General features: G+C 46.5%; 3 protein-coding genes across 3 annotated transcripts in view; 2 read left to right on the plus strand and 1 right to left on the minus strand.

Moving 5' to 3' along the window:
• The window catches only part of LOC131208520 (tolloid-like protein 2), an 8310-nt gene extending 3694 nt beyond the window's left edge, over window positions 1–4616 (plus strand). The window contains exons 9-10 of the mRNA XM_058201297.1: window positions 4110–4295; window positions 4393–4616. Coding sequence (XP_058057280.1) covers window positions 4110–4295; window positions 4393–4616 — 410 coding nt within the window. The remainder of the gene's footprint in view (window positions 1–4109; window positions 4296–4392) is intronic.
• A 6532-nt stretch (window positions 4617–11148) lies between these two features.
• Window positions 11149–13127, plus strand: LOC131209591 (WD40 repeat-containing protein SMU1). Its single transcript, XM_058202691.1, has 2 exons — window positions 11149–11174; window positions 11246–13127. Exons 1-2 carry the CDS (start codon window positions 11149–11151, stop codon window positions 12747–12749), a joined length of 1530 nt encoding a protein of 509 aa, XP_058058674.1. The 3' UTR covers window positions 12750–13127.
• A 3495-nt stretch (window positions 13128–16622) lies between these two features.
• LOC131211309 (uncharacterized) lies at window positions 16623–16979 on the minus strand. The gene has a single exon (XM_058204727.1). It carries the CDS (start codon window positions 16977–16979, stop codon window positions 16746–16748), a length of 234 nt encoding a protein of 77 aa, XP_058060710.1. The 3' UTR covers window positions 16623–16745.
• Window positions 16980–26819: the final 9840 nt, after the last annotated feature.

Raw genomic sequence — 26819 nt, forward strand, 5'->3', positions numbered from 1 at the left:
CGGCACCTCCTGATTGGCAACTAACCAAGAATTGTGCTTTGTGCGTACCACCGCCCCATGGCCCATGCTGCTGCATAGATAAACCGAATGTCCTGCGAATGCGCTGCCGACCCAAAGAAATTGTTTCAATATTCGCGCGGTAGTCGCAAACCCGTCCGTATGCTGCTTCCAGTTTCGTAGAACGTTTCATGCAACTCTGCCAGTTCTTCTGCCAGCCTGTTACCACGAGGACAGGAGGACTACATATTGGCGCAATAGTGTGTGTCGCTAGCCACTTTCATCCGTTTGCCATTGCTATGATTAGGAAACTCTTTCACCTCGTATCTCCATCTCGTGTTTCGTGTATATGTGTGGCCTTTAGTTGTTTTCTGAATCCGGTTTTTTTCTGAATTGAGCATCCCTTCTATGCGTCGTGTGCTTCGAGCCAGTGCCACCCGTAAATTGGCAAAACCTGGAACGCCAAATTCCATCATTCTCCCATTGCCGCACACATACACGCGCGCACATACACGGGAGGTTGTGCCTGTGCCCCCGGTAGTACCTTCGGACTTCATGTACCTCTTCCTCTCTCTCTCTCTCTCTGCTCTATTGGTTCCATTTTTCTTGTCTGTCTGTGTCTGTGTCCCTACTTCTTGCTCGAGTCTGCACGATTCTATCATCAGCCTCAGCTCGCCTCAGTCCGTGTTGTGACTGGACTTCGCCCTGTTTTCCTTCTACAATGCGCACAAATGTTTTGGTTCTGTTCTGTACACCGTTTCTAGCGTTTCTGTACCAATACGTCCGGCAATCCGGGTTTTGCAATGAATTTGTTTCGATTTAATCTGTCTGTCTGTTTCTTGTTTTATTTACCGCTCCTTTGGTTTCCGTTCTCCGTTTGTGTGGTACGGTTTCGTGTTAGCAACATGTACATCTATCTATCTCTGCTCTGCGCACCGTTTCGGTCGACTTCTAAACTACCAACCTGATTTCAGTATTATGTACCAGACTTTAATCTAGTTCCTTTCAACTCTTCATCGTTTTCATGTGTGTAATTTTGGGTTTCAATGCTGAATTCCATACTTTGACCAGTGTTGATCAAAGACGGAAAGTTGATTGTATGATTGATTGTTGATTTTGTTTTTCTGAACTCCAACATAAACTCCATATGCAAATGCCCGCCGGTTTGAGTCGCCGTCAATTACTAAACTAATCGATGTAAATGAAAAATTCTCATTCCTATCTCTTCTTTTTTTCTTTCTTTTCCAAACATCTTCTCAACTTTTCTCCATACTACTATTCTGCTATTTCTTCCACTACCACCACTCTACTACTTTTACCACCACGACACGCGACACGACTTCATGTTGACCATTGACCGAAACAATTTGCCGATTTGAAAACTCTTTTTTGCGCACTTTAAACTTTGCAGGTGAAGCGACTGCGCTTACGTTACCCACTGGAACCACGTTGCTGCTGGTGGCCTGGTTCAGCAGACTTTTGTTCCATAACTCGACTACCGTATACATCTAATCACGCTTTCGGTCTAACAATCTTTGTGAGCTATTACTTAAACCCCATCATCGACACATATAAAGTGCACAATATTCATAAATGTTACAAAAGATGGACGCGAAGTACAAAGAATGATCGGTAAACGAGAAAGTAATCGTGCCAGAAACATCAGACAAACACCAGAAAGATGCGTTAAGTCCACGCTTCATACTTTCGTCGACATTGACTTCCGTGATCTGAAGCGCATCTCCGGAAGTAGACAGACACGCACACAGACGCACTCAGACGCACACTCGTGAGACGCGACTTGCAACCTCCAAACACCTCAACCCTCAACCGGGGACCCATTTTCACTCCACTCTACTCTACGAAAAGCCGACCCTAATTCTAATCTGATCCAAGTGAGTTTCTTCCTCCTTCATTTTAGTCACTACTACTACTACTACTATTACTACTACTATTACTACTACTACCGCTGTCTATTTACCACTAATACTCTGTCAAAAACCTATCTATACTCGCATTTAGTTTTGATCTCTCACACCCATCGCAACCGTAGTTTCCATGGAAACATCCTCAAACTCATCGGAATGGCTTTTTGGTGACACGGAACGGCGACTTGTGCCGTGCCACGTTCAGTAGCTGAGCCACCATCATATAGCCGCTCATAGCGCCATGCACCGTCATTCCATTCCACAAATCGAACTCACCAGCAATCACAACATGATTTCGTGCGTGCCGTGTTCTTTTGTTTTGTGTGACCCCCGTTTCAACCCGTTGGTTGATTTCGAAACATCATCCCATTTCCATCCGGTACCGTCTTCGAGCGCATTCGAGCGGCAAACGTAGAGCATCCATCCGTAGCTAGTGTGTGTTCGGTTCGTTTTCGATGGCATTCCTGTTTTTGCTTCCCGTAGCTATGCTTCTCCCGGCCCGGAAAATGGCGTCCATTGGCGGCCATTCGGGGTTGATTCGATGAACCGATGCTGTCCCGATTGTTCGATTGGTTCGATCCCGGCCGCTCCGTGCCAAAGCGAAGAAAGAAAAGAAGTAACAAGTAATTATTGCAAAACAGAAAAACTCTCACCTGATTAGAGAGAGAGAGAGAGAGAGCTGTTAGAGGGTAGGAGCGATGTGTAATTGTTGTTTGGTTTCGTACTTACGTTTTTGTGTTGTGATGTTTCCATCCTAGTACGGGTTAGTGACCTGGTATTTGTGTTTATCGAACCAATTTACCTCCATTGTTTTCGATTAGTACTCTTTCGTTGTTTCTTGCGCATTTACTATGAACTGAAGTTTGACTCATTTCGAAACATACCCCCCTAACCGTTTACTGTCGTTTTTCAACTATACTATTGTAACAACAGCTTGAACACACGTGTCTATGTCCATTTTCTGCCACACTCACACACCGCCAGAGCATTGATAGTACACGGAACACAATCGGTGGTTACTTTTGTACATCCTCTAGCTAACAGCCATGTTGATCCCTTAGCATTTGTTTTTGGTCGAATTGGTCCATTGTTAGAAAGTAACAAGCTACGTGGTAGCACCAAGGTACCACTACCACATTCACACGCTTCATCAACCGGGCGGCTCACGATCATACCAGTTACCAGCAACACATGCTTACATGCCCATCGAATTGTTCTTTACACATACACAAGTACACACTACAATGATAACACCACAGCGCACAATAACACCAAGTAAAGCGCCTTTTTGGAAAAAAAACGCTGCTCTAGGACCAAGACCCGCCAACTGATTGCCGGTTTCGTAACGCTCGTAACGCCGGTAACGACTCGTGAACGAAAACAAAAAAAACGGTTTCCGTGGCTAGTTCAATAACGCCTCGTCCACACTATGAGTTTTTTCTACAGGTTTTTTGCTATGCCAGCGTCCACACTAGCACTTGCTAGTTGCGCAAAACCTGTTGCGCAAAATATTCCTTGAGCTCCAGTGAGTGAAATGACAGTTCGTTTGTTTATGCTTTGATTTTACAGTTTCCTTTCCTTCTCCTTCTATTACCATCTTTGTCAAAATCTGATCCGTTGTCGAAAAACTAGCCATATTGTTGGATAGCAAAACAAAGCTTGCCGAAATTTGGCTTCAACGTTCACATTGAAAAAATGCGTGAAACATTTCATGAACATAAGGCGCTCAAAACCAACTCAAAGTAACTCACGGAATTCCAGCAAAAGATTAATAGTTTCTTAGCCTGCCAAGTTTCTCATGGTGTGGACGACGGGTAAAAGTGTATTTTGCATTCGGCCGACAGTGGTCAGTGTTTGTTGTCTACCAACGATCAAGATGAAACTGTTTTCAGTTGGCGCGTCTCCCTAGGGTAGCTGAACATGCCGATTGAAGAAGGTCCTTGTTGGTGTGCTACCGAAACGTTCATGACCCCCCCCTGCCCATACACGATAACCGCTCGATACCGACGCCATGGCCTCCGTTACTAACTCCGAATGTTTCGATTCTACTTATCTTCTACCCCCCTCTACTCGACTTGTCGCTCAACAACACCCCATCCGGTGCCCTGCCTGTGCCAAAAATGGTGGCCCGGCCCGTTTCGTGTGTATGTATCGATCTTGTGTTTGGCATCGATCTCTCTGCAGGCATCATCATAGTCCCCGAGGAGGATCACGGCGCCTTAATAATATCCTGCATAGCCGCCGCCTCGTTCCTAATCTGTCTCCTCTGCACTCTCTGTCATCGAAAAAGAAAACGCAGACATCACAGACAGCTGGGTCTGCATAGGAACGCGGCGCACTACGACTCGACGACCAGCGCTACCGGTATAAGTAAATAGTCCAACAACCCACCGGCCCTTCCAACGGCGAGGGCACCGAACGGCTGCGGCTCTAACTCTCGGGCCTTTTTCGGTTCTTTTTGCCACAGGCCTTGGATCCAGTCGGCGACACCTGCAGGGTGGCGGCAGCCTGTCCGGCAGTCTGCACGGTATCAACAACGGAGAGCCGATGCACATTCCGCCGGCCCCGCTGCCCCCGGTGAGCGTGCCGCCGCACGTCTGCATCAACGACACGCTGATCGACACGGACGACCTGAACGACGATCTGTTCCTGAGCAACTGCGAGCGGTTCTCGAGCGGCGACAGCGTATAGCAATGAGTGACCGTCCCGGACATGGGGCTCGCCCGGGCGCCATCGCCCCATCGCACCCATGCGGACACCGGCTCGAACCGGAAACTCTTTCCGCACCACAGCACCGGCGGCGGCAGCACCGTCTGCCATCTCTGCCAGCACCTGCTGGAGGCTCACGACTGCTGTACGTTCTACTACTACTACCCGTGCGACTACTGCTGCATAGTGTTCTCGTTGCTCTGCATACCACGTCCTCGGGAGTCCTAGCACGCAGGTGGACCGGCACGCAAAACCCCCCCCCACTAGAACAGTAGATAACGAATGCCATCTCGCCTGGGGAAAGGGCGTATGTAAAACAAGATTTCATAAACGGTAACATGTAAGAAGGAAGCAAAGGCGAACCGTAACCGCACGGTAGGGACGACGCGAAACACAAAACTTTATTGCAATACATCGCCGAGCAAGTCCTCGGCGAAGTAGTCGGCACGCTCGGTGACCCGTCACCCGTACCCGGGGTGTCTAGTGTTTTGGTGGCTCCACGCTGGCCGCGGAAAACTTCGTGATAAGTGGCAAACAGGAAACTCGACAGCGACGTAGCGCGAGAGTGTACGATAGACGGAACGAGCGCAGGAACACGCCCGGGGGCGAAACTAGACACTAGCAACACTAGCCAAGCGAGCACAGGATAAAAGCAGGGCATTCCACTAGATCCACAAGGAGACGGGAGACAGCCGTAGGGCGTAACCACGGCCACGTGTCCTGAAGGCGCAGGAAGCGGGAAGGAAGTGAGTTGGTGGCGCCCACGTTACCGCCAAAACGGGGGCGACTGACCTTTAGATTTATTTGTAGGTTCATTTTATACGAAAGCAAATACCGGTAACTAAAAACGAACGAGTAAGTAACCACACCCAAACACACACTGTAAACCCTTTTTAACAAGTATTACAATCTAGCAAAACAATGAACGTTACGCCGAGGCGCGAGGTATGGAACCGAGCGAAGGAAAGAAGGAGTGTGAAAGAGAGGGAGGGAGTGAGTGGGGGGTAAGCAGGAGAAAATTAAATAACCCGTAAAGCAAGTGTATGTGAAAGATAAACTAATAAACGTACTAATAACTGCAACTCGAGTTATGTGGCGAGGAAAATAAAGAGCAAACAAAAAAAAGACTAGGAAATATCTAATGCAATTTACAAATACCAAACAAAGAATGCAAGAGAATAAAGAATTAAAACTCACAAGCAAAACAATACAAGTAACTAAATGCAAAGTAAATCACCATTTATTCATGGAGTATGCCTGATTCTATCCGTTTCATAGGTGCGAATCCAATATGTAACCAACCAAGGCAAACACGTTTTCGTATCTATACAAAGACGCTTCATAAAGAAAACAAAATACTGACAAAAAAAGGATACAAATAAACAAATGTTAACTCATACACTCACGCCAAAACAGAGACACCCCCCAAAAATCCAAAAGAGAAAAAAAAAACAAACAAACAAACAAATCGAAACATAGCAAAACGAAACGCGCGTACCACATTAACAAGTACATACTGAATGCTAGGTAAAAGGGGACACGGAAAACACGGTGTGGAGTCGCACGGCCGCAAGCGGCAAGGCGAGGGGTAAACTTACATAAACAATTTGTAACATAAAATAATAACTGAAAATTTAAAAAAAATGAGGAAATGTTGTTTTTATATATTTGTACGAAACTAGTTACTAGAAATTAACAAAATTAATACGGAAAAGGAACGAAAATTCAACAAAAAACAAAATATCGTGAGATAAATGTAGGATTCGTGCAGTGTGTAGATGAAACAATATCGATATACTTTTTCGCCCGGGCGCAAAAACGGCGCACACCGACACCGACCTTGGGGAAGGGCCTGGGGTGCCCGACGGCGAGCTAAATTAAACAGAAGAACTAATAATAGTAAAATGAAAGTAACACGTAACGCCTGGGACACGCCACTCCGCCGAATCGCGTACACAGCCACACATACGGACGCTGGGCAGACAAAAAGAGAAAAAAAAAGAAACATCAACAAACAAGTAATAATAATCAACATGCGGCCGGCAATACTACCGAACAACCCCTAAACTAATTATACCAACTTAAAGGCAAAACGAGGCAAAAAGAGAAGAAAAAACGATCCATAGCAATCAAACGACCGGACTATGTCACCGAAATTTCAACGTGACTGGCACACATGTGGAAAGTGAAACTATAAAGTGTGTCTTAAGGAGTTTGAACGGGAAAGGGGAACGAAACAAACCAAACGATCGAACATCAAGTAGAGTGTGCGGCGGCGAAACATCCAACGAAAGGAGGGAAGGACGGTGGAAAACACAGGGCTTTGTTTGTGTTTCGGAGCGTTTGCGTTTGAAACAAAGGTTGAAATTTAACTCGTTCGGTTTTGCTGATTTTAAGGAGCGCGATCGAGCTTTCCGTGATCGAGATTGCGGCGCGGATTGCGACGTCTGCGTTCGAGCCCGGTTTCGGGTCGGGTCGAGTCGTTTCACAATTACAAAAGCAATGCACAGTGATCAACGTAGCAGATGTTTACTCTGATTTTACGCTTACAGGAAGAGACAGAGAGGAGGGATGTCGACGTCCTCACGGTGCGATGGAAGGAACCAAAACGTACGTGGGTAAAAGGGAAAGCGAATGCAAATATGCGTTACAGTCCGACGAGCGCAAAACGAAAACTTACAGCATACACGGAACGTAAGGGATCCGTAACGGCAACAACCATTGCAAATGCCAGCAAATTAAACTCAATGCAATCACACCTGTTGACAATTACAAAACGAAAGGGCAAGCACGCTTGGTGGCACGCGCCGCAGCGCATGCGGCCGGCGGGAACGCCAAGGGAAGGACAACCCGTAATCATAAACGATTAATCATGTATTCAATGTGTGTGTAAAGTAAAGTAAATAAACAAGAAAAGGAAAACATTTTAACACATAAACTAACTTGCAAAGCAAATGAAGCCAGAAACAGTATGGTTAACGAAATAATTACTAAACAAAATTAGGCAAACAAAGAAATTATTCAATCATTCATACGCCAGGGACAGGAATTAAGGCCACGCACACACTCACGCACACACTCTCACATACAGACACACAGACATCCAACGCTAAATTTAATCGTAACGGAGAAAGTATGCGTCCACTTATTGAACAAACCAATGAAAAGTCTTACAAGCAACCAAAAACAAGAGGAGGAAAAAAACAGAATCACGAAACAACCAGCAACACACACAAAAAGCAACTCTGCTAAAGTAAAAGCCTGCAGCCTAAGCGAAAAGATACAGATAAAAAGTAACGAACGCAAGACAACCCGTAACGTCGAACGCAAGCGCTGGTGTGCTGAAAGTGGCCCCGAACCACAGGATCCACAAACCATTAGTGCGTCGCAAGAAAATGGGACAACAAACAAAGTACACTCGTCCAAACTTTATCGAAACACTGTAATACGCAGTGACCAACCAAGGAGCTAGGAGCAAATGATAACAGACGAATGGCAAGGCTCTGACGTTGCGCAACGAAAGACCGAACGGGATGGCACGGGTTTGTTTCCGCATTCCGTTCTCTCGATTTCGATCCGTTTCAGTTCCCTACAGAGAGTGGTGGTACGGCAAAGGGACACAGGACTCCCCTTGGTATACGTTGAAAAACAGAAACAGGAGCACGTTAAATGTAAGCCAGCACATTCACGGTGCTCGTTTTGCTCGGTGCATACTTTATCAGTCAGGGTCGGGGTTGAGTTGGGTATGGATAGGCCGCGCACACGTACACGAGTGCATGCTTTGCGTACACACTGACAAAAAACCACACACACATACATACATACACATGCGCTGATAAGAAAACCAAAGGAGCTATTAAAGTTTTTCCACTGGAACACCGCTCGGTTGTGGCGGGCGATGGGCGATGATGTTCGGCCAGGACGAACGGCGCACGCATTGTATTTTAAACCCATTTTGTGAGATTGATACTGTGCATTATGTTGTCATAAGCGTACGAAGATCGAAACTACACGTGACTAAGTGGGAGTCGAGGTCAGATCCTTCTAGACTAACCTAGAGTCGTTTCGAAGCATGTATAAAGAATGGGGGAAAATTGGTTTCATATTTCTAATAGTGCCCGTCGGCAGAGCGGCTTCACCCGTTCCAGGTTTGGGTCGTCCAGTATCTACGCATCAACGAACCATCCAGCAGCAGGCTCTCTAACCACACGCGCACGGTCACATCAAGCGGTTCCATCCCAATATTACTAATGCTAGGCCTTGACTCTGTTCTCGGGTTCCGATTTGAATCGATTTTGTCGATGCCAAGTGTCCCAGGTTCGTTTGATTTATTCTTTAACAAAACTAATTCGCACACAGACACAATAGCTGAGAGCAACAAACAATGAACCACGCGTTTTCTTTCTGAAAGCGATGCGGAAGCGAATTTACTGTTGGGCAGTGCATAAACCCGATCCCGGTTGGTGGCTGGTCCTTCACACTGCTCTTGCTTGTGGCTCTGGCAAAACGCTGAATGTCTGCGGCCGCTGAATGAACGCTGAATGTCACAATCAACTCGGCGAGACGAAAGATAACGTTAGTGAAATTCTTCCGTGTAACGCACGTACGCCATTGTAACGGGAGGATAAATCACTGCCTATAAAGTATTAACACGTATAACAATTTTATCGAGGGTAAAACATATAATAACATATAGGAAAAATCATTCAACCTAGCCTCCCGAAACCGAACGTGTCATCAACGCGCGAACTGAGACCGAACGTTGTAGACTTTGAACTAACGTTACCTTTACACGCCGGTTGATGAACCAACAACGCCCGCCCTGCCCGTTCGCCACGTGTACGAGCAACAAGTAGACCAACAGTAGCTTCGTCGAGTTTTAGTTCCAACGATTGTAACGCGACTTGGTAGAACCAACCCAAAGATGTTAACAGGACGGCCACGCACGCATTGACGCTACTAATGCCCGGAAACTAAAAAGACCCACACATACACATCGACGACATTCAAGAACGGTGACAATCGGTTGTTTCAACTTTAATGCTGTGTCTCTCGCCAAACCCGATAAACCCCTGTTTGAGGACATCACTCGGTAATCGGTGTGCTGAAAGTCTACCCGTAATCACCTTTTCCATGCGCTGCGCTTCGGCAGCGATCCGGCGGAAAACTCACTCTATACGGAATCCTTACTCATACCGGTTTGCGATTTTATGCATCAAACAATGCTCACAACAAATACTGAAATCACACTGCATGCACACTAGTAAGGCCATTAATCTTATATTGAACTTCTGCCTCGACGACAGCAGCAGCAGCAGCCGCAGCAACAACAGCAAACATACACACGCAACAACATGGAAGGAAATGAAAATACTACACGATAAAATAGACATAAATTAACAACAAAAGTTGAAACAATCGTGAACACGTGCGCGCGATATGAGAGCGATTCCAGACGATTGCCCCCGTACATGCAAAGCCAAGGAACGCGAGAGACAGAGAAAGAGAGAGTGTGCGAAAGAAAGAGAGAGAGAGAGAGAGAGAAAGAGAGAGAGGAAAACAGAAAGAACGTGGATCGGTGGGTGTTTGTATGCGCGGCGATGTATGGAAGTATGCAGATATTGAAGAAAAAAACAATTAAGAAAAAAAGTAATTCCTAATGTTGTTTGTTATACTCAAAAAATAAACTGTTACATAAATTATAAAAAGTAATAACAAAAACCGTAAGAAAGTATCTGGAAAACAAGGAAATGTTAAGAGTATAGAACTCATTTTGATATTAATAAAGCGCCGAACACATACACACGAAGCATGCGAAATGCGCGGTGCCGACGACGCAAGAACGGAGTAGATAATTAACGACTTTGTGTGTATAACGGTAGCCAAAGTCTAGCAGGAAGACACCAGAGTTGCAGAATGGAAGCGGACACGAACACGAACGGAAATATGGAAGCAAACATTAAAATAAAGAAACAGTAAACAATTTCAACAAACAAAATATAAAAGAACAACCGATGAAGATAGAACACAAAGCAGCAAAACACGCAGATGAAACCGAAGAAGCGAGTAACAGACGAAGTAAACAAACAGTGTTGCCGGCGGGGGGAAACTGTAATTTTAAGAATCAATAACGTGAGTTAACGAAAAATATAAGATAATGATTTAAAGAAGATAGTGTTTTTTCGACAAAAAGGGCTGTGCTTTATTATTAGTTTAGATTTTCTGATCGTTTCCGAAGCTGCACCATCCGAAAACCTTTTTACTATTTAACATTTGAATATTATCTCTCATTATTGTTTTCGAACACTGGAATGTGGAATTTGAAAATCTTTGAAGCAAGTTGTGTGCAAAAGTGCAGGTTTGTGTATCCGCTAAACCCACCTCGCTTTAGACCACATTTTAGACCGAGATTGCCAAACGTCAAGCTTCTAGCTTGACAAATGTCAAATCAGTCGAATGAAAACAATTTCGGCTTGTTTGGTTTCGGCACTAGTTTTATTGTAATTCCATAAATATGTCGATCGAAATTGAATCAGCAGAGTAAGTAGTGTTCTATGCCGGCATCAAACGCCTTCGGAGCAACAAGTCGCTACTTTCCCCATCATTTCCAGCGTAATCCGTCTCATACAGCAGTACTTGAAGGAATCGAACCTCCACAAAACACTGCAAACGCTGCAGGAAGAAACCGGCGTATCACTCAACACCGTCGATAGTGTGGAAGGATTCGTGTCGGACATACACAATGGCCACTGGGACACGGTGCTGAAAGCTATTCAGTCGCTCAAACTGCCTGACAAGAAGTTGATAGACCTGTACGAACAAATCGTACTCGAGCTGATTGAGCTCCGGGAGTTGGGCGCCGCACGGTCACTGTTACGCCAGACCGATCCCATGATAATGCTCAAACAGCAGGAGGCAGAACGGTACATACACCTAGAGAATATGCTGCAGCGTGCATATTTCGATCCGCGTGAGGCATACCCGGAGGGCTCCAGCAAGGAAAAGCGACGCGCTGCGATAGCAACGGCACTGGCAGGTGAAGTGTCGGTCGTACCGTCATCGAGATTGCTGGCGCTTCTGGGGCAAGCGTTGAAATGGCAGCAACATCAGGGGCTCCTTCCACCCGGAACCACTATCGATTTGTTCCGCGGTAAGGCGGCAATTCGTGACCAGGAAGATGAGTCGTACCCAACGCAAATTGCCAGGCAGATCAAGTTCGGACAGAAATCACACGTGGAATGTGCCATGTTCTCGCCGGACGGACAGTACCTGGTGACCGGTAGTGTGGATGGGTTCATCGAGGTGTGGAACTTTACGACCGGCAAGATACGTAAGGATCTGAAGTACCAGGCGCAAGATAATTTCATGATGATGGAACAGGCAATTATGTCGATGGCGTTTTCCCGTGATTCGGAGATGCTGGCGACCGGTTCCAGCGATGGCCAGATAAAGGTGTGGAAATTGATCACTGGCCAGTGTCTGCGGCGGTTCGAAAAGGCGCACTCGAAAGGCGTAACGTGCCTACACTTTTCCCGTGACAATAGTCAAATTTTGACCGCATCATTCGACCACCTCATACGTTTGTACGGTTTGAAATCTGGCAAAATGCTGAAAGAGTTCCGGGGCCACTCGTCGTTCGTAAATGAGGCATCATTCTCCCCGGACGGTCACCACGTACTGAGCGCGTCGTCGGACGGAAGCGTGAAAGTTTGGTCCCTCAAAACGACCGAGTGCATCTCGACGTTCAAGGCCCTTGGTAGTCACCTGGCCGTAAATTCGGTACTCATTTTGCCGAAGAATCCGGAGCACTTTGTCGTGTGCAACCACTCCAACACGGTGGTCATCATGAACATGCAGGGCCAGATCGTACGATCGTTCTCGTCCGGTAAGCGAGAGGGTGGCGCCTTCAACTGTGCCACGATATCTCCCCGGGGAGAGTTTATCTACTGCGTCGGCGAGGATCTGGTGTTGTACTGCTTTTCCGTAACGTCTGGTAAACTGGAACGTACCCTCAACGTACACGAGAAAGCCGTCATCGGATTAACGCACCATCCGCACCAAAATCTGCTGGCAACGTACGCATCCGACGGGTTGCTGAAAATGTGGAAACCGTAACTTCTCGGCAACTGTGGCGACAGATTGCGTTCTTGCACATTACTATAATTGATAAGTAAAATAATTTTAATTTTCGCTACAGTAGAGCAGTTTTTCAGAGACAAATAAATTTGTGTGCATTTTCCACCATTTTGGGGTGGTAAAAACATTGGGAGCATAGAATAAAAAATGAAACTAATACAAACCTCTTTCTGTACCACGATCTGAAGTACGAAAAATCAGCCAACAATTGTCAAAGTTGCTTCAGTCTTAATCTTCAGTAACCACTAGGATTTATTTAGGAGTTTTGGAGAAAAAACGGAACAAACGAGTGACAAACAATTTTTGAAAAAATCCGATGTCCAGTTTCCCGGATCCGTTTCCGGCGTTTTCATCTCGCCCGAAGCGCGTCAGCAAGCAAGATGGGAAATGGACTGTGACGAAAAAGGGCCAAAGGTAAATGTTGTTTGAATAAGTGAAACCATCTGTGTTTCGAGTGAAAGATCAACTCAAGTTTTATAAACATTAAAATAAACAGATCTGATTACAAAACCTTAACAAAACATCAGCGCAAGCTGCGTAATCAGATAGAAATAAATGCGTATCTATTTGGAATTTCAATATAACATTTACCGATATTTTAATAGTCGCCTCATCCAAAATTCACTAAAGTATAAAGAGCTTAAGAATTTAAAAAATAGTCTCATCAAAACCATGCACCATCTTTGGGCATCGATCGAAAACTTTAATAAATTATGTTAACTTTAGTATAACTTTGTTTAGCTTTGCTTTACTATGAAAGTTCAGATATTTTAGCCATAGAATGAAATAATGCTTACAATGAATACTTGGTAGTAGATTACAGAAGAAAATACACAAATTCCAAACAAACTTTAACGCAACATCGTTCCTTTGAGGTTCCTGTATTCTAACGCACGGCCGGGCGGACGAAAAGAACGCATGGTTCCCTGTTTCGTTCGTTGCTAATCAAATTAGATAAATTGAAAAAGACAACAGACCGACCGTATCTTGAACAAACCTTCGCTTCTAGTTCACGGGGAAAGTGGTAACAAATCGTACAGTACAGGTTCGCTGGCTCGGCCGAGGTAAGGCTGGGCAACATTATTAAATCACGGCGCAACTTTACTATCAGCTAAATTAATCTACGCTCTGCTACAACCCGGTTAAGAGCCTACAATTTGAACAATCAGATCTTTAACAGTGCAACATTTTAATGGTTTCTTCGTCGTATTGTTCCAAACGCTGCGAAAGGCTGACGATGTAGAACAATTCAAGAATTCCAACAGTTTTCGTAGAGATCCTTTTGTGAAGCGTAATTCCTCTGGTACCGCTGGTTCTCTCAAAACATGGCTCCCTTATTTCGAGCACGATCCGATGTCCGCACCTCCGCAGATGAGCCGTCAACATTCTGGATTGATTTGCAAGCGGTAACATCTTTTCCTCGCTGCGCTGTTGTCGATGAACGATCCCGGATCTCTCGCAAGCGTCTAAACAAATCTGGCCAGATCCGCTACGACGGGGCTACATACACTCCCAAATTCCAACTGTGTGGGGCATTTGTTGTGCCTTTCCATCATCGGAACTGGAATTCGCGCCATTCGCGGTTCTTTGATTTTCTTACAAATCATCCACACTCGTTCGGATTGAACGATTTGAACAGCATCGCTTCGTTTCCTCAATTCCAAAGTAATGGTAGTAATCTGGCAAAAACAAATAAAAAAGGATTAACAAACCGGGTGAGTGCTTGATTTATGCTCTGTCCTGCTCGCGCGGAATGCAGACCGCAAACGATTGACTGCCGAATAATTTCGATTCCATTTCCGGCGACTGTTTACTTTCCGACGCGTACCATTTGGTACTACGCTTTAATGGATTGATTGAGCTTAGGATTGGGGTGCATCGGGGCGGAAAATGGAACCACTAAATAGGGCAGTGCCCCGCCCGAGTCCGTCTCCCAAATTCCGGATCCCATTTTCACATTCCATTACCGGCGGTTGGTGGCTTGGGTGTCCAACTTGGAGCCAATTTTTAACCGAAGAGAACCGTAAAGCAGAGTGTAGCCGCAAATGAAAATAGATCATAATCTTCGCCCTTCGCAGAATTTTCACTTCCCCCGGAGGCCATGCCGCTGCCGATGAAATCGTTCACCGCTCGCCACAATACCGAAACATATCATCAGTCGCATGTCGGATTGGTGTGTCGTCGTCCGTCCGTTCGGGATAACGAAGTACGAACTCGGTGGGTCGTTTACGGGTAATCGAATCAGGTCGATCCGACCGTCGCTGGAGGATGATTTTGCTTTATATTTTCGGCATTACCGACATTATCCAAACAAGATGCCATCTCGTGCCAGAGCGATTTCGGTTCGAGCCGTCGGTCTTTTTTAGCTTGGCGTTCAAACGGAGTTCGGTTCGGATTTCCTTTTCGCCAACGTGCGACGTGTGTCGGTTGGCGGATGCTGCTGTCTGGTGGTCTGAATTTATGTGTGGCGTGATTTCCTGTGGCGTACAGCGTGGCCGCTGCCCACGCCGGTCGCTTCACATTTCTCAATTAAGTAAGTTCATTGCGGGTTTGCGTGTTAAACAATAAATTGAAAAACTTGTACAGTACAAAAGTGCGTCCATTGATTCCTCTTCTCTACAATGAACAATGCGTTATCGGCCGTTTGTAGTCTTCCGCCGCCGACGTCTTTTTCGGCTGGCACACGAAAGGACGTGAGACATATTTATTTCCATATCTTACTTACGTTCTTGCCTACGGCACACTGCCAGGGGCCGCTTGTATCGGGGCCCTGCTTTTTCCACTGAAACGCCTGCGCAACTTTGTGGGGATATGTTTTGTACATTCATTCACCGATCCCCAGATAATGTGATTTCCATTCACGCACGCACACCTTAGGCGTGTGCTCTGGGAACCGCAATATCCTGTCAAATACCACGCATGCTGGCACCTTTTTTATCAGTTTAACGAATCCCTGCGCCCCAGCTAATTGGTGCCGCTGGCCCTATGGCTGCGGCTGGTATGCTTTATTGGAGTCGGTAGTGCGTGTCGGTTGCAGGAATTCGGATCCGGTTCCGGGAAAAGAGCGCCCTAGCTGGAACGCCCCAACACGTGACGGTAGGTTGAATATGGACAAAGGCCGCAATGGGGACGCCCAGCAGCAGTTGGGCCCGCATTGTGGGAACTTCTTGCACAGGATGCTGAAAGAAAATGGAGTCTAAACGGTACCGGCAACCGGCAATGGAAGATATCCCGGTTGTTCGCCGTACGCTTCGCAATGCCCAATAATGGCTTCGGTGAGTTTCTGGAACTTAACCTGGAACTGGTGGTCGTCACTTAGTTCTAAAACCAATTGGGCCGTGTGTGGATTTGTCTGGCGGTGGTTTGTGGTATTTGCACTCGACGGTGATAAAAATCGGTTGCCGTTGGCGCCTTGGAACATCTTCTTTATCTCGAACCGCGCGCCGATAGCGGTGGCCTATGTGGTACTTCCGCCATGGACGGTGAGAATACGTAAACAACGCCAACAGTTTACACACGATCGAACTCGTGTCTGGGGCCGGTTAACCATGTTTATGCATGGCGCCCGGCTGGGTGTTTTGCTAATCGTCTTCTGTGTCGACTCCCACCACGGTGCTGGTGGAAGTTTAATTTTCGGAATCGGCTTGCATCGCCCTTATTTCGCCCTGTGGAACTAAGTTTTCGAAAAGAAATACACTGCAACATCTTTATTCGAAGACCTTTGGGTTGCACACCTAATATACATTTACAAGTCCTGTTCCGCTTTCAGTTTGTTTCACATCTACAGCTGTACGCAGGAGGTGGCTACAGAGTGGGTGATTGGCTAGGGGTCACTACTTCCGTCGACCAACGGAACGGAAGCTGGGCAGCTTGGCGGTTTGCTCCAAACACGCCTATTTACAGTACTATGTAGGGGGTACGGGCAAGTAGCGCTGGGAACTAGAGCGAAGTGATGGCCTCTTCGCTCGACCGCAGCTAGACCTTCTCGATCTCCGTCTGCTGGCTAGTGATGTTGGTGATCTCCGCCATGTTGGTGCTGTCCCGCAACGTTCGCTTCGAGCCGCGCCCACTGTAGCTCCGGTCCAGGTCCGCGTCGCGCGAGCAGCACAGCTGGCGGAACACGCAGATGTAGCAGGCAAGCAGTGACGTCATCAGGATCGTTCCGATGATCACCGTGATGACCAGCAGCACGCTCACCTCACCCTCCATGTCGCGTGGGCCACCGGCGGGCTGTTGTTTGGGCGCCACTTTGAGCTGCTTGGACGCGTACGAAGCGATGTGAGATGAGCTAAACCAGATGACTAAATCCGGAATGAGCCAGTTGGCCGGTGGGAGGAGAGCACAAACTTGCTTTACACTCCCGAAGCACCTGGCCGGGTGCGCTGCAGTCCAATCGATACCGGAGGCCCCAGCTGGTGGTCGGAGCTCGATTGGTTTCTCCCCGTCATTTGCAATAGACCGGGCCGGGTGGGCTACCGAATCACGGGAAAATGCGCTGCCAAATGGACGCCAGAAGCCGAGGAATCATGTTGAGAGACGAACTGTGTGAAGCTGTGAAAATGGAAAGGAACCAAACGGTTGATTGAATTGCGTGCCGAGTGAGCTGATGGGTTACAATTTATTCAAAGCATGTTTCCCAAACTTTGCCAACTGAAAACGGAGTACGGGGAACCACCCGAATCAGCTCATGGTAAGAAAACTCACCAGACGACCCGGAAGCTTCTTTGGGGTGTGCGAAACGGGTCAATCCTGTCGAATTTCGATTCGAAACAATTTGCCAAGTGTGAAAATTAATGCCGCACAAAATGGGTAAAGGATTTGAAAAGGCATTCAAAATTTTACGCAATAAATTCACTAGGCAGCTTTTCGACGAGGAACTTTTCCTAGGCAATCTAAACGTCTAACGGTAAATAATGTGTCGAATTATGACTTTCAAATTCTCAATGGAGAATTCATTCATTTCATTTTTAGCATCGCATTACGCGATACAAATATCGTTTGACAAAATTTCCAACGGCATCTAACGGGGGCAGATGGATGGATCATTAATCCGTCGTGAAATGATTCCTTTTTTGTCATCCTGTAGAATTCTGTTCATGTTTATGTCCGTAGATTGTTCATATACGGTATTCCGATTTATCGTATACTGTACGAAAGGTCCTGAGCTCGAATCCTGACGGTGCTTTAATATGTGTGCAAAAATTAAAATCGGTCATACGACTCCTTGTATCTTAACATATTAAAAAGGATAATGGTGTGCGTAAAAGTCTTTTTCATCAGCCAAATCCAAAGCCATAGTTAATCATAAACATTACAAAACTCTATCTTTCTAATAATATTAAATTAACGTGTTCTCGTTTAACTGTTGGTCAAAATATATTTCTCTTACGCATACGACCTCATGCGTAAGAGAAATATATTTTGACCTCTTGACCTCTGACCTGGCTAAAAGTTCAATTTGAAATGGATTATTTCACTCAAACACATTTAATGTAAACGGCGTTACGGGATGCATTTACCCAGAATTTAATCGCCACCATTAAATCGTACTTCAAAGTATCGTTAAATTGTGCTCGTTAGACAAATGAGCCGTACCCTCGAGCTGCGAGATACGTCTCTGAACATGACGTGTGGTTCATCATCATTTCGAAACAAACTTGATCAAATAGCGGCGAACAGTTTACTTTGGCACTGCTTCGTTCAACATTATTTAAATAATTTCTGTAACACGCCGAACACAGTGGGAAATAAATTATTTCACTCCAACATAACTCTTTTTAACTCGTTAACTTTGTTTTTTCAGTTCCCAATTGATGAATCAACCCAATCAGTGTACGTAACAGCAATGTTGACGCAACACAAGGTAAGCGCCTTACGATGCTTCCGATCGGAACGATGACCAGGCTTACGCCGGACCGGAAGCAAACGAGATGCTTTTCAATTAGTCCTCCGGTAACGAGCACGCAAATGTGATGTATGTCGTTACAGCATGATGGTTGGCATTAAATTTACAAACCAAACGTGGGTAAAAGCCCCAAATACACAACATCCGAGAGGGGGTCATTAAAATGGGGTGCAAATGGCAGTGACGAATAAATGAGTTCACCGAAACCGAAGAACTATTTATCACCGTACGTTCCACACTTCAATCAAAAGTCCCCGGGGGCGGTCCGGAAACGGTCGGAAGAGTCTCGAGTGGCAACAGGTTACCTGCCAAACGCACAAAACCGGGGCTTTCGGGATACAGCGTCACACATGCATTTACAGTGCTGCCGACGAATTTGTGCTCGTCAAACAAAGGACGACCGGTCCATTCTCATAACACATGTTTGCTTTATGCTGCCCCCGGTTAATTGTCCACCCTACGCCCGTTCCACGGTTCCCGCACGAGCGAGCCGTAATCCGCCCGTCACACTGTTTTTCGCAAATTAGATACCCATTTTCCGGATGGAAAAGAGCGGAGGTGAGGGTCAAATGTGACGTTTCAGGTTAACCGGGTCTGTGGAACCGGGCAGGAACGTTATCTCTTCCGTTGCCTTTTCCTCGAAACATCACCTGAAACTGCCCTGAGTGTGCCTTCCCGCGTACCAGCGAGAGGGATTTGTATTCCGTTTATGCATTCTTACGCAGGTCCTGTCACGGTGCCGATGTGTGTCAAAAAACACTGGAGCCACGTGGTACGTGGTGTACCCGACTGCTTCCGTTTAAATTGGAAATCGTTAAAAGAATGGCGCAGCTGCCCAACGCCGAGGGCTGTGGATGTTGTTGTTGAGCTCCACAAAACGGTCCGCCACTTTCAAAGAAAAAACATCTTTCAGTGTGCCGCGTCGGACCGAACCGAGAGTTAAATGTAATCCAGGCAGTCGTTAGCTACATTAACGTTACAGTGGCACATGGTTCGCAAGCTGCTTACGCAACGCTATCGGTGAAGTTTAAAATAAAAACCCAAACGACCCGAGAGACTGTTAGTGCGAACGCTGAAGTGGACCAGGAACGCCGGTCCATCATCAGAAGCACATCGTTAAGTTCCGGCTTAAGTCGATGGCAACAATAAATCGGCCGTCGGGTGTTTTGCCTACTGCCTCAAGCGTATCAATATCAATCGATCGATCGTCAGATTCCAGAACGCAGATTCCCACAGGAACCCGGCAACGGCTGGGGCGCGAGCGAGACGGTTCCAATCTGACTCGCATAAATGCTACGCCCCGCCCCGCCGGGTGCATCGCTGGAGACAAGTGGCCGTAATGAGTTTTAAATTGAAATCGATTGCAGCGCATTGACACATCGGAGATGGTGGGTACGATTGGAATGGAAATGCCATATTTTCTATGGCCGCGGACATGCTACGGCAACACCGGTACTACCGGTGGAAGGTGAAGAATTCTCGGTATTTGGGATTAGACCGCCACGGGACTCCGAAAAGGTACACTGATCGGCACAGCTCGATACGCCGGGCTTAGTGTTCTAACCAATCACCGATCGAATAGGATGGCCGATGCTGGGTCTCACGACAAGTAGCCAAGCGTAACACGCTGGGGGCGCATGTTTGCCAAAGCTTAGCATGAACATTTGGACAGTTGCGGACAGTATTTACCAACGCATGGCGATTCAAGCTAATCGGTCGTTTTGATTTTAATTAATATTCGATAACGTTATGCTTAAAATGTAATGTGCGCAACTATAGGTAATCCATTCACAGTGTCCGATAGTATTAAACTGTGCTTTAAACTGTAATTGAGTTCTGGGTGCTAATGTTGTCCGAAGTTTACGTATTGAACCAAAAATTATTGGACTGAGTCCTTTGGATGGTCTCACTCACATGCCGGCCAATAAGATCCTTTCTTCGCGTATGATTCGACTCCACGAATCTACGCTTTGCGAATTAGCCATATTAGCTACTAGACGACTTGGCTGTCTCGCTGAACTCTAGGACTATCCCACGAGAAAGCCGTTATAAAGTGCTTTAATGATGTTAATCGAGTAGACGCACAATTTTTTCTTGAGCACATGCATTTCTAGGCTACAACTCGACCTCATAGCACTTTATTTGAATAGTTATCGACCCTTTATTTAACTTGGTGCGTCTGTAACTCACTTTTACTGATAATTTCCACTCCCCGACCCTTTCAAGAGATGGGCTTGGATTTTTTTTACAGGTGCTAGATACAAAGCTCATCCCAACAGGTATCTACGAGCCTTTATTGTGCCCGTTTGCTCTCGTTAACCGTTTCCCGGGCTAATTAAAGTACTGTGCAAAAGCGTAATACATTTTTATTAACCTCGTTTCGGGTGTAAAAGTTCAGCCAGCCGAAGTTGTAGAGACAAATCTGTTCTTATCGCTCAAAAGTTGTCCGTTTGCTTGTTTTACGCCCCACACCCCTTAACCAACGGCCATCCGAAAAGAGGGGGGATATATTAATTTGTATAGCTGACGTTCCGCCTTTTTGGGTCGGGCATAATTCGTTGGCTGGTTGGTGGTTTTGTTTTCTTTAGGCGAAACTTAATACTCGCCGGTGGCAAGGAGCAAAAAAGCTCGTTAGCCGCCAATGTAAGTCGGGCCAGATGTCTCCACGAGTGAGTGATTAAGTGCCAACGAAATTTACGCTTCCTTTGACAAAGCACACCAACGAGGACGTTGCGTCCTCGTCGGGTGTAGACGCTGTACGAAGAGTGTATGTTTTAAATCAAATGTTAAGCAGATTACTAGGTAACATCGCAGGATGCAAGACTGTTCCCTGAAACATTTCCAGTTCGTTTTAGATCATAACTGACCGTGCTGGTTGGGAAAGGATTGAAACAGGTTTCGTTGGAACGGAAGTAACTTTATGCTTAGTACTTGCACAGACAGTCCCGTCCAGACGCTGTTTGATCTTTGGAGCACTCGCTTTGTGTAGGTTGAAAATTCAAAGAATAATGACAGGTTTGGACTCAAAGCAAACACACACAAGTCAGAGAACCAGAATGTAATCTTAAACTCGTTTCAAGTGAAAAATAAAAGGAACTTTGATCTGTGGCACAACTTGTACGCTTCAGCAATCAAAGCAAAGTGAAATTTAGTGATTGAGAACCGGTGAGGTTGCTTTATTTTACGGCACAACTTTCAAAATCATTTTATCTTCAACTATGATTGATCTATTTTTTCTCAGCGCCTGTCAAACATTACGAGCAAAGGTGTAGGTCGGGATGCCTCGGAAAACTGTTTGCGTAATGTTGGCGGTGGAGAGGAGTTAAGACGTCTTCGACACCATCTCGTGACGCATGATTTACGATACACTAGAAATAGATGAACCATCCAGATCGATCATGGCTGACGGTTTTCGTGCAACCTCTGTAATCATCATTAGATGCGTTATGCTGTCTACCGCCAGGCCCTGATGTTTTCCGACAAGCAGCGGCCGTGGACCATTTGTTTGTGTAGGTATTACGCGCCAGAAGCTGTTTACCGAAGGTAGACAATTTCCAAAATTTTGAAACATCAATGCCCGGACGACGGGACGACGACATCGCCGTAAGGAAGGTTTTTTGCCAAGCGGATAAAGGAGCGAAGGTAAATTTGAGTGTTCCTTTCGGGGCTCCCACCGTGAGGTGGAGGAATCGGCTGGGCATTATTTTATTACATTATGGGGATGGCAGTTTGAGTTGGCGCTAGCGTTACTTCCATTTGTCTCACATTCCCCAAAGACGGAATGTGACAGCTGAGTTAATATCTCTATTGATTTCGAATCGTCAGAATCGTATCAAGGACAAATGCTTACGCAGCATAGTAAGCGTTGAAAAATCTTGTGCATTTTGTAAAAATAGCCAATCTTTCGGACTTAAAGTCTCATATTGGAGCAAAGCGGAACGTGATTTGTGTGCTCAACTGTCTTCGACGAAAGATTTTTAAGTACCTGCCAACTTTCCTGGTCATTTAAGAGTATCTCTGGAACCCATACAAGGGGGTTTGGAAAAGTTTCCGAAACTGCAAAGAAACAAGATATTTTTTGTTCAATTCCTGCTGCAACGTAATTCCTGCCACCCAAAATTTCACAATGGTAAACGATGACTCCGAGGGGAAACAGATCTTTATTAACTTCTCGATACACGATTTAGTGCATTTTCATGAAAACACTTGCATCAACTCACTCAAGCGATTGTTACACAAAAACTTAGCGTCCAACCTAGCTGAAATTTCGGTAAGCAACTGTCAGAAGATTAACAACCAAACTCACTAAACTGACCACCTTTCATTTACTGGTGTTGACATCTTCTAGTTGATTTCGAAAACCTTTCAAACCACCCTCGTATTTATAAAGCTTTCCAATACCGCGCGGCAGAGAAAAACTCCAGCTCCGGTCCTTCTTTTGATGAACCGGAAAGGAGACAACTCCTCCACTCGAGTCGCTGCACAATCGTAGCAGTGTGAAGCATAAGAAAAATACAATTACACGTCCAATAAGTGGATTGAGTGTTCCTCTGGCACGGGGGCTCTTGTGTTCTTGAGCTCTCGTGGCCACGATGGGTGCGTTAATGATGGGAAAGAAAACTTTCTGTCCCCGCCATAGATACTTCCGCACGCCTCTGACCGACGTCCGTGGTCGGGACGAAGAACAAGGGTGAATCCAAAAATGATGGTCATTGGATTGGACCTAGGACGAGTCGTCGTGGAGTGAACAGGAAATACCCGTGAGAATGGAGCATATGAGCCAGCCGTGCCCGGCTGGCTGACCCATCAATCCGAAACCAATCCAATTTCTGAGGTCCCCCGTTCCAGGGGAGCGAAACTTTTCCATTTACCTTCACTTACCGCCAAATTCTCGCCCCGTTGGTGGTCGGGCCGGGTTTTCGCGGTGTCTTTTCAAATTGAATATTTCTTGGGCTCCCGTTTACACGGCAATATCTTCAGCGCAACTTAATTTGGCGCTACATCGACCAAATTGGCTACCGCTAGTCGGAGGGAACCGGCACGAATGAGATTTTCACCGATCGCTTTGCGGTTTTCGTCATCGCGACCAACGCTGCGGGCAGCGGGTCCGGGACTATATTCGTTCTGTTTCAACGCCTCTTTGGTAGCGAAAGAAAATGGCAGCGCACGTGGTTTCCGGTGAAAAGTACGGAAGCCATGATTCGGTTTCGGCTTCCCTGCTACGTCCAAACCGCGTCTCGGGAATGACACGGAGAGCGTCGTATGCTGGCGAAAGCCGATGTCACAGTCATGATAGCATAGATAAGCAACAGGATATGCGGGGATTGTCGCCGCTGCCCCCACCACCCGGACACCGCGCTCACCGTCGCGGCCGCGTCTCTTGAACTAGTTGAGCAGCATGGCAGGAGCACACAAATATCGAATAACAAACGGTGCGATGTCTCGCACAAAATCCTCCGGACAGCGTGCTCTGTTTCGGGTGGCCCCGAAAACAGGCTTTCGGTGGATGTAACTTGGCCGATAATTTAATTTTCAAACAAGGACGCCGAAATATTTCGTCTATTTTTGTGTGGTTTATGTTGTAACTTGATCGAATGAAGTTGGTTAAACGTAGAAATATGATATGACCAGCGTTTCGACATGGTTTCGCCGTAGTGCCATCATTTAGGCTTATTTTAACGAGAGTTCTGGCTTGGGGGCCAGATTTAATCATCAAACATTAATTAATGATTATAAAGGAGTGCTGTCGGCAAATGGGTACAGCTGCGGGCAGCGCTCCGAAGTTCACCATTGTTGCTCCACGGTCGTTCACAAAACGACGATTTTCATCACTTTTCCGCAAAACAGCTCCAGTGCCGGAGTTTGGAGTTGGAGTTTCACCTCCGTATGTTAAATAGGATCGAATTGCCCGAAGGTAAACCCTTCTCACTATTTTTTATTTGTTCCAATTGACCTTCCGGGCCGACCCAATTGAGTCGGCACTCGGAAAACGTTCCATTCTCGGGTCGCATTGAAAAGGAACGAGTTTCTGAACCTATATTACCTATGCTGTCTGTTCGGTGTGTGAATTACCTTTTCCATTTTTGGGAAAATATCTGCTCAGACAGAAAACGTGTCATCGATGTGAACTTTACGGAAAAGGATCAAAATGATGTAGTGTGTTGACGTATTGGGGACGTTCGAGGTTGAACGCCAGCTTTATTATTTGTTGTTGGTGACGTCGCCAGATGGTTATGGATGGAAAACACATCTTATTCACACAACAGCGATGCAGCTTTGTCAGGGGCACACGTGTACTAACAAGGCATTCGACTCGATACGGAAAGAACAGTTTGAACGAAGAAAGCTCTACAAAAATTCGTACAAAATCAATTTGCACATAGCAGGGCAGGGCAGGCTGACTAGGGATTCTATTTTCTCATCTGCTATTGAAACGGGCACTGGCGTGATCGTTAACTTCATAATCATCCATCATCAATTCTAATAACGTACAATTTACAAAACAGTACAATTTTTATAATTCTCTGATATTATTTCAGTTAAAGTGAAGATCAAGTTCTACCGTTCGCAGCAAACGATTAGTTCATACAAACTGGTTTTTAAACTTCGCTCTAGTGTCTGCTTAACACTTCACTTCACCCTGGCCTGAGCGTAATTGCCAATTTCCGATTGCACCTGCAACAATGTAAAGGACCCGCTCAAGTAGTCGGAACAGACAACCACGACCTCCGGCCGGTTACCGGCCACACGAAGATTTGCTGCCAAATTACCGTGTCCAAAGAAAGGGTGAAAAGCAATTTCGCCGATGGAGGCGCCTGGTCGACCGTAATTAAATATTCAAAATCACGCGCTACGGTGAGCCGGTCATAAACCGGCCAATGTGTAAACGGCTGGCTACATGTTCGTTAACCTCTGTCAAGTAGCTCGTCGTTGAAATATTGTTGAAACTCGCACCGTACATCGCACACCACCAGAAGCGGCTAATTTTAGAAACATATTTTCGCACCGTTCCAGATCCCAAACTCGGGGCCGGCGCGATAGGGTTATGGGGTCCAGAAGAAACGCCGGATTCGAAGACGCCAGAGTGGAGACGGGCGAATACTGAGTATTGTTTCCATGGCCCCTGCGCCACCGGTTGATATGATTTGCATCAAGTGGTTGGACGGCGCCTGCCCGGCGGGATGACACCTGCTCCTGGTGTTGAGTTCAACTTACCGTACTGGTCGCTGTAACCGTCGAACGCGAGGAATCTCTGGAACACCACTGCCACGGAAAGCAGGAATCGTTGAACCTTACTCGGTGCACCCTTCGTTCTTGAGATCAAGTTCACCCCAAGGGTTCAGTGATTGACGTGCGTCGACAAGAACCGACCCAGGCCAACACCATCAACACCAGGTACAGCACTTTGGAAAATTGCATCAATTCGTTGGATTCACATTAGCATTTAAATGTGGTCTCACTGGCACTGGCACGGTCTGGGCCTTTGTGAGGTATCCACGACCGAGGCGCACTTCATTAATCACTTAATTCACGGCACATCCGCACGCGAGTATCGAACCGGTGGGTCGGAGCAGGAACTCGAACGTCAGCCGGTGGGAGCGAGTCTACTTGTTGCTTGTTGCCAGCCGCAGGAAGCATGGAGGTTCGCTTGGCGCGCGAGGGAGCGAGAGTGTTCCACGCAACCGTTCAGTGCAACCGCCGTTTGGGAACTGAGAAGCCCGTTGAGCTCTCGACCTGAACCAAACCGGCCTAAGTGCTCGTGGTCGTGCTCTTTCTCCTGTTGCTGGACTCTCGTTTCCGTTACCGATTTCCGTCTCTTTCTCTCTCGTCCGGAACTGCTATCTCCATTTCGCACGTAATACTAAACCCAACACAATCCGGAAACAACGGAGTCGCACGTCACAACGGCGCTCGCACACGGTGTTCTCTAGTGTTTTTCTCGGCTCATCCTGAGGGGTTTGTTTTCTCGTTCGTTTCGCCAACAGTTTGTTATGACTACTACACGAGAGGGCAGCGATGGCCCCGCAGGAGCCCACCCGTAACGTGACACGCTAATAAACGGCGGCTTGTGTAGTTGGTGGCGCTCTTTAATTCGGCGAAAATGCCCGTCCGAGTCACTAATGGGCGCGAGTCCAGCTTTAAAC

Source organism: Anopheles bellator, chromosome 2 (genome assembly GCF_943735745.2).
Source record: "Anopheles bellator chromosome 2, idAnoBellAS_SP24_06.2, whole genome shotgun sequence".
NCBI classification, from domain to species: domain Eukaryota; kingdom Metazoa; phylum Arthropoda; class Insecta; order Diptera; family Culicidae; genus Anopheles; species Anopheles bellator.